This window comes from Hipposideros armiger, unplaced genomic scaffold, assembly GCF_001890085.2.
Source record: "Hipposideros armiger isolate ML-2016 unplaced genomic scaffold, ASM189008v1 scaffold_718, whole genome shotgun sequence".
Taxonomy (NCBI): domain Eukaryota; kingdom Metazoa; phylum Chordata; class Mammalia; order Chiroptera; family Hipposideridae; genus Hipposideros; species Hipposideros armiger.
In genome coordinates, this window is record NW_017732068.1 from 323,840 (window position 1) to 332,297 (window position 8,458).

General features: G+C 37.9%; 1 protein-coding gene across 1 annotated transcript in view; it reads left to right on the forward strand.

Moving 5' to 3' along the window:
• Nucleotides 1–8,458, forward strand: part of LSAMP (limbic system associated membrane protein) — a 299,121-nt gene that overhangs the window by 70,975 nt on the left and 219,688 nt on the right. The window contains exon 2 of the mRNA XM_019627181.1: nt 3,759–3,884. Coding sequence (XP_019482726.1) covers nt 3,759–3,884 — 126 coding nt within the window. The remainder of the gene's footprint in view (nt 1–3,758; nt 3,885–8,458) is intronic.

The following is an 8,458-nucleotide window of genomic DNA, read 5'->3' on the forward strand; positions in this document are numbered from 1 at the left end:
TTCATGTATACAAAATCAAAGCACGTACCTGACTTAGATGGCGGGGGAGAAGAGATTGATGCATTTGTAGTTGCCTTTCTTATATTTCTGATTTTTTAAATTTTTCTCTGCTTTTCAGTTATTCTGTATAGTCAAAATGATGTGTCACGTATGTGGTTGTTAAATGTGACCTATTTTCTCCTTTAATTAAGTTAGACTTTCATAATCCTGTAACTCCCAGAGGGCAATTGCACCGTCGCGTATATTTTCTATGGAGCGTTTGATCTCCCTTCTATGTGCAATGCTGCTCCCATCTTCATTTAACTTTGTTTCTAAACCTTTTCTTCTCACATTCCAGAGGAAGTCCCTTTCTCAAGTGTAGCTCATGTAGTGTCAAGACTGCTCCAGGTTACAAAGTTTCTATGCATTTCACTTCTACAAAGGTTTTTACAGCCTGGGTTGCTTTCTATACCTGAAACAATTTTTTTTAATTTTTAAAAAAGCATATTGATAATTTAATCCCTTAGGCTGAGAACAGCTTAGCAGGTGCTATACAACTTTCTTGTCCAAGCCAGAAGCCAGACTTTACAGCAACACAGAGTATAGAAATCTCACTTAAGAAGTATTTTGATGCAGTGGGTGGGAAAACATTGTGCTGGGAGGAGCCACCAGGACACTGGAGAGTCTGAAATCCCATTTCTCAATGGGTGTCAGGTTTTAACCACTTGGTGGGATGTTCCCTTTTATGTGATTCATTTCCAAATTTGAATCCTTGACTGAAGGTGCTCTTAAACTCCATTAATGCTATAACCTCACCTGTCTTCCAATTTTAATACTCATCCAATTATTAGTATGCCCAGCCTAGACTATGCCCTCATAAGTTGGGGAGAAATATTAAAATAAACTCATTTAAGTTGAATCCCAGAAGTACATGTTTCAAGTAACTATCATCTACTCTTTTCAGTTAGCATATTGGAATTATTAGTATGATTTCACACAGAGAGTCTGTTATCTACAGTTTAAGTTTCAGTGAATTCTTTCTCTGAGGTTTTCTTGTGTGGACCTTCCAGAAGCTTCTGTGAGTCAGTCTTGGTAGTGTATGGGTATGGAAGAATCAAACCTATACACTTTGCAGGTAAAGGCTCTTGACCATGTAGTGACAATTTAAATGAGAATAATGGTTGAACCTGTTCTATTCATTGCTTTTATTTAGTTCTTCCATTGTTAGTTTACTAAGAGCAGGAAAGTAGATAAAGGAAAACCTTGCTCTGTTTTCTTTTCATTGTCTTACTTGCATATTACTTTAATAATATGTCCTCTACCGATATAGAATTCAGATGATTCTTGATCTCCATCTCGCAGCTTGTTTTTTTGGCAAAAAAAAAAAAAATTATAGAATGCTCACTCTATAAAAGGGCAAAATGAAGAGCAAGACAGACATGGTCCTGCGAAGCTAAGAGTTCAACAAGGAAGCACAGCAATAAACTAATAATTGAATGAATAACCACTTAATTAGATTTACACAGTATAAAGGAAAATTATAGCCTCCAATAAGACCATAAAACAGGACCAGATAGCCAAATCTGCCAGGCCAGCGAAGCTCCCTGAGGGGAGCATATGCTGAGACCTCAAGGATGAACAAAAACTGGTGAAGAAATCAGAGGACGAAAGGGTGTCCTGGGCAGAGAAAGGGCATATATGANATATCTGTATTCTCTTCATGCTGCGTCCTCTTGCAATTCAGAATTGACTACACTTGAGTAATGTGAACTCTTTTAATTTCTATGTAGCTTCCTGTTACAGGTTTTAGATTATTGAGGAAAGCACCTAAGATGACTAAATCTTCATAGATTTATATCTTACTATACTTTTTTGGAAATATTCAGAATGGTGGCTTACTCGGCTGGTTATTAGAAAGTGTGAATATTAAACAACAGAACAACTGGACACTCAGGAGCTCTGAGTTCTAAGCCCAGCCATAGCTCTTATTGGGATCACTCCTGACAAGTCATTATTCTTCTTTGTGCCTCATGTTCTTCTCTATAAAACGGGTATAGCCTGTCAGGTCCTCACTGTAAAAGTCTGGAAGCATATATCGTAAGTCAATGTGTGAATAGAAGACAACAACCCTTAACCCCAATAGATAAAAGGGAAAATAGAAAACCTATACATAGACATTACTGAATAATAGGAAGCAACTACACTCTATTTCTACCATTGGGTTTGATTTGGAATCACTGGTTTCTATCCAGAGGCCATATCAGATGGCATTGTGAGACGAGTGTTAAGATGGTAAGAGTTCTCTCTCCGCTTCCTCCTTGTGACCCTCTGACCTGGTCAGATGTCCAAGGTTTCCTCACAGGGATCTACAGAGATTATATGGTGGTCAGGCCGCTGCCTCTGTAAGCGGAGTACGTTCCTGTTGTTTTTTGTTTGTTTGTTTTGTAGTTTTGTTTTTTTGTGGTCACCACACAGTTCCAAATGGGCAGGAATAGTGAGAAAAAATAAGACCCTTTTCTTATCGAGCCCCTTCATGCTCTCTTACCCTCCTCTCTCTCCCCAACGCATCCTTTTTCAGGGATGGCATAAGCAACTAACAGTAAGAAAAGGAAAATCACAGCCAAACCATAAACTCTGCTATTGGTAATCAGTGCATAAGGTCTGTGATGAAATTTATGAGTAATTCACTTTCCACTTAAGCCTACCAATAGGATACCTAATGTTGCCGCCCTGAACGCTAATGAAGGAGTCAGACGGCAGCACAGCTAGCCCGTGGGGACTCATTTCTCACATCACCAAAAAGTAATTTTCGTCATTTTGGGCCATCTGGTAGCCTGGATTGTGAAGATGAAGTTTCATTCAAGTAGCGCTTAAGAGCATGGGCCCTGGAGTCTGCCTAGATTCCAATCTAATTTTTGCTGCTCACCTAGCCCCCTCTGTACCTGAGTTCCTCACCCATAAATAAAACCCTCATAGTATATTATTTCCTTATTATAAAGGAGGTATTGAGATGATACTTGTAAAGCATTCTATGTAGGGTCTTGTGTATGCTAAATGCTTAACTAAAATTAGTTATTATTAAATTGGTAGTAGTAGTGGTGATGAGAGTATTAGGAGTAATAGTAGTACGTGTTTTTGTAATGGCTACCTGTCTGTGACATAAGCCTTATTAATTCAATTTTTAAGCTCTAAGGTACAATATCTGGGCTGTCACGCACAAAGATGATATTGAGAGGCTTTCTATTGGAGTGATTAACCAATGGTTTCCTCATGTGGCTCGATTATAAGTAACCAGGTTTCACAACATCTGAATAACACAACCGTGCAATCTTATACTAAATAACACTTTTTTTAACTGACATTTGAAGGAAAGATTGAACTATATTTATTTTATACACATAAGAAAATAAATGTGGATAACACTTACCAGAAAAGTTTATTTTTACTATGTGTAAATGGACATGCTCTCTAATACCCACATAAGGTCCATTCTGACCTGCAAAGAGCTAAAAGATTTTCATTGTACTACTCTGTGTACTTCCTATACCACGTGGCTGTAGTGGGAAGATTCTCACCTTCTCGTAAGACTCATGCGTTTTCCCTGCTCAGAAATCTCCAAGGAGTTCCTGAAGCGCCCTGGATTCTTAACAAAAGAATTCAAATGTTTTAAGTCCTCAAAGCACTTAGCTTAAATCGGCTACTTCCAGGTGCATGGGACAGTGCTGCCAACCTGGTTTTGCTGACCTAGTTATACATCCCACTTGTTTTTGTCTTCGCAGTCCCACCAAAGATCTCCAACATCTCCTCAGATGTCACTGTGAATGAGGGCAGCAACGTGACCCTGGTCTGCATGGCCAATGGCCGTCCCGAACCTGTTATCACCTGGAGACACCTTACGCCAACTGGTAAGCAACCCTCCAGCCTCGAACACACCACACACTACCTAAGATATCCTCATGCTTCTGAGACCTGTTTGGTTCTGAAAAACAAGCATCTCTCTTTTTATTAAAACACTAAAAGAACTGTGACAAAGAGGCTATTTAGGGTCCTCCCTGGTCTTTAGTAATGTGCTCATCTCTATAAAGTCTATAACCATAGGACAGACATATATTTTTGTTTTAATTTCATTTTCAATAGAACTGTCCCCAAAGCAACAAATCTAGAAGCATTAAATGCCTTCAATGACTTAATATATGTCCAAAATGTATGTGGGTTTTGTGCTTGAGTGTCTCGGGGCAATGTTTTGTATGGATTACATTTACATAGTTCTTTGCGTATTTTTTGTTTTGCTTTGCTTTTTAACTATTGTTCCCTAATATGCAGACCTTGTGAACAAATCTTTCAGGAATAACACAGAACTGTTTGTGACTTCTAATGCCCTCTCCTTGGCATCTGGTTCAGTGGCAGGGCATCAGGCATGGACTAAGTAAGCTACAGGAGTTCATTATGGATCCGACTGATATGGATGCAAATAATTCCCTAAAGCTCAAAGTTATTGCCAAAGAATGTCTCCCCTCCCCTTCCCTGCCACCATCACCGTAACTGGGTTTTCAGTCCCTGCTGCTTTTTGAACTTCATTTAAATATTTTACCAAATTATTAAGGATTACACACATACTGCTCTACTCTACAAATTATATTTTCTTATATGCAAAACCATGCCTTTGAAAATGACACAATCTTTGTAGAATGGGACCTACTATTTAATTTTTCTATTAAGAGGAGCTACTGTTCAATTAATCTTATAAAATGTCATTTATTTTGGTAGCTAGCCCCCAACTTTTAACATTTATGTCTGATATTCTCTTAAAGTTTCTTTATATAGGTATGTAGAGATTTAATTTACAACATTTTCCTTTTGGAATGACCACTACAAAAAAAAATTGTCATGTAAACTAGACATACAATGAAAGCTATCCTGAGATACTTCTAAAAGACCAGGGCCATGTTTCATCAGAGGATCTTTTTAAAAACTCTACATTTTGTGGTGTAAGAATATGGGCCTCCATTTCATGTTAGCCCTCAAATTCACTTATCAGGTGAAGTTTGGACCAACCTATGGAATGGTCTCTTATTTAGGCAGCTATTCTTATTAGAGAATTCTACTTTCTTAAGAAAATGGTACTCAGTACCCATCCTTATTATTTATGCAACTTGTCATTTATTTATAATATATGAAAACAATAAGTGAGGTGCTTATTTGGGAGATCAACCTCAAACTCATTTCCTCTCAGACCCGTTTTATACTTCACATGGAGAAAAATACATGTGGAGGATAACCTGAAGTATGCACCTCTGGATATCATATACCTTTCCCCTGGATTAAACTAAACCTCCAGAGAACATTCTACTTGGATGGAATTATATGATCCCCAAGTCCCACACCACCTGCCCCTGTTCCAAGTAGAGTTGCTTTCATTGAATAACAATTTGGTATAAAAGCTGTTGGCCCACATTTTAAAATATTACAAAAGATCTCCTCTGAAATCATTGCGTTTACTTTTGAGAGACTGTTAATCTTATTAACATAGTTTCTTTTTCAAGGACTCTGTGAAAGTATCCCTCTTTGCTTTCAATCCTTCTACTCTCCTTTTTCTAAGCAATGGTTTGTTTCTTATAATTGAACCCAGTGGATTTTTATAAATGATCAAGAGTCCTTCATTTTATTAATTGTTACCAAACTTACAGCCAAATTTATGGCCTATCTATAAAAGAATGTAGGAAATCATATATAAAGTGTTAACAAAGTGGATTTTACACAAACTGTGCCGGGTTTTATGGCATAAAATCCATATATAGACCATAATCTTGGTTTCTTCTTGTTTTCTTACCATTATTTTCATATTGTCTCACCTGCTATAATTAATTTAAATGTCTGCATAAATATATTATTTATAATCTCTTAATTTATTTTGTGGAACAAGAGAAGAATGAAGATAGATTATATTCAAATTATAAGCAAGGAATGAACTGCATTGATAAAAATATTTTATGTATTTTGCTGCACTATGGCCTGGTAAATAGTTTTGGGTTTTTGTTGTTGTTGTTGTTGTTGTTGTTGTTAGATTATTTTTAGGGAAAAAAATGCTATTAGTGGCCTGAACCCAAAGATATATTCTTTATTATCCTTTGAGTTCAGAAAAATAATGAGATAGAACCAGAGTTTCAAGGCCTTTCCAAACTTTCCAAACCTAGAAATTTAGATCTTCGTGGCTAACTCTAGTAAACTTTTTCATGATGATGAACATGTGATTTGAATCCTGAATAATCTGGTTATCCATGATGTTTCAAGTCAACAAAAGACCAGAGGGCAAGCCAGGTCATTCACAGTAAAGGCAGCATTTACATACACTCACAGAACCGTATAGACTTCAAAATCAACTAGAAAAATAAGTGCCTTCACGGGGATTCCCAATATGCAAGCCAGGGGTCAGCACACTGCAGTCCCTGGGCCAAATCCAGCCAGCCCCACTTTTACACCGCGTGCAAGCTACAAACTGTCTCCAAATGGTTAAATGGTTGGAAAAAAATCAAAAGGAGAACTCTACTTTTTGACATGCAAAAAATAAATGACATTCAAATTTCAGTGCCCATAAATAAAGTTTTATTGAAATGCAGCCATGCTCATTCATTGACATACTCATATTCGCTATGGCTCCTTTTGTTCTAAAACAGAGTTGAGTAGTTGCAGCAAAGGTGTCTTAAATCCCAAAGCCCGAAGTATTTTCTGCCTGGCCCTTTACAGTATAGTTTACAGACCCTTGTTCAAGACTATAGCTTGGATCACATGACAAGGATTTTCTGCACCCACCTTTGACCCCATGGGGCTTTGGGGATATCGCCCATTAAGTTCCTAAGGACGTCTAGCCCATTAAGTTCGTAAGGATACCTAAAGGGAAAGAACTTGATTCTTCTGTAACCCGCTATCTAGACCCCCTCTGTGGGTCAAATTCTATTCTGACACGTGCAAAACCAGCTCCCTGCTGCATTCACAGACTCAAGGACAAACTCCAGTCCTCCCTTATGACAGGTGTGAATTCCCAAGCCCACTCGTCGTCATCTCTTTCACATCTGACCTAAATAACCATCTATCTGATCATAAGCATGTTCCTGGTGACAAGAGAAAGAATGTGCCTCTACTGTTCTATAAAGGAAACTAGGATTTGTCTTCTTTTTTGAGTTTTGGTTTTCATGGATTATTTCCTGCTTTGCAAAATTTGAAAACGGGGTGACTCTTTTCAGACTATAATGGAAAAGCCTTTCTCAGAGACACCCAAAGAAGAAGCTCCTTGTCTGACAGCAAAGCTACCTGCACCGTGGCCCAGTGAGCAAAAAACTCCAGCTAGCTTTGTTCAATTATTAATTGTGCCTTCAACTGTGCAGAGTGTGACTGCCTGACAGAGGAAATGTACCTGTAATTAGCTCGACCCCACCGGGGCATCGAGCCCTGAAAGGGGGAAGATTCCATGCAGGTTCACAAGTACCTGATTACCTGTCATTTGATGACAGGTAGGGGAGAAAAGAAAGAGGATGCAAGGTAAGGTATATTTTTATGAAGAGAAGAATATTTATTGCCCCTTAATTCAGTTCTACTTCTTCCTTTTCATTTTCTTTATTTTAGATTGGGCCATTTTGTTTTTCTTTCTTTTGACATCTGAACTTCCTTTTTCAAGTATACTGCAAGTGTTTTTAAAGAGGGAAATTAGAAGAAGGGTGAATCTTTCATGTATACAAAATCAAAGCACGTACCTGACTTAGATGGCGGGGGAGAAGAGATTGATGCATTTGTAGTTGCCTTTCTTATATTTCTGATTTTTTAAATTTTTCTCTGCTTTTCAGTTATTCTGTATAGTCAAAATGATGTGTCACGTATGTGGTTGTTAAATGTGACCTATTTTCTCCTTTAATTAAGTTAGACTTTCATAATCCTGTAACTCCCAGAGGGCAATTGCACCGTCGCGTATATTTTCTATGGAGCGTTTGATCTCCCTTCTATGTGCAATGCTGCTCCCATCTTCATTTAACTTTGTTTCTAAACCTTTTCTTCTCACATTCCAGAGGAAGTCCCTTTCTCAAGTGTAGCTCATGTAGTGTCAAGACTGCTCCAGGTTACAAAGTTTCTATGCATTTCACTTCTACAAAGGTTTTTACAACCTGGGTTGCTTTCTATACCTGAAACAATTTTTTTTAATTTTTAAAAAAGCATATCGATAATTTAATCCCTTAGGCTGAGAACAGCTTAGCAGGTGCTATACAACTTTCTTGTCCAAGCCAGAAGCCAGACTTTACAGCAACACAGAGTATAGAAATCTCACTTAAGAAGTATTTTGATGCAGTGGGTGGGAAAACATTGTGCTGGGAGGAGCCACCAGGACACTGGAGAGTCTGAAATCCCATTTCTCAATGGGTGTCAGGTTTTAACCACTTGGTGGGATGTTCCCTTTTATGTGATTCATTTCCAAATTTGAATCCTTGACTGA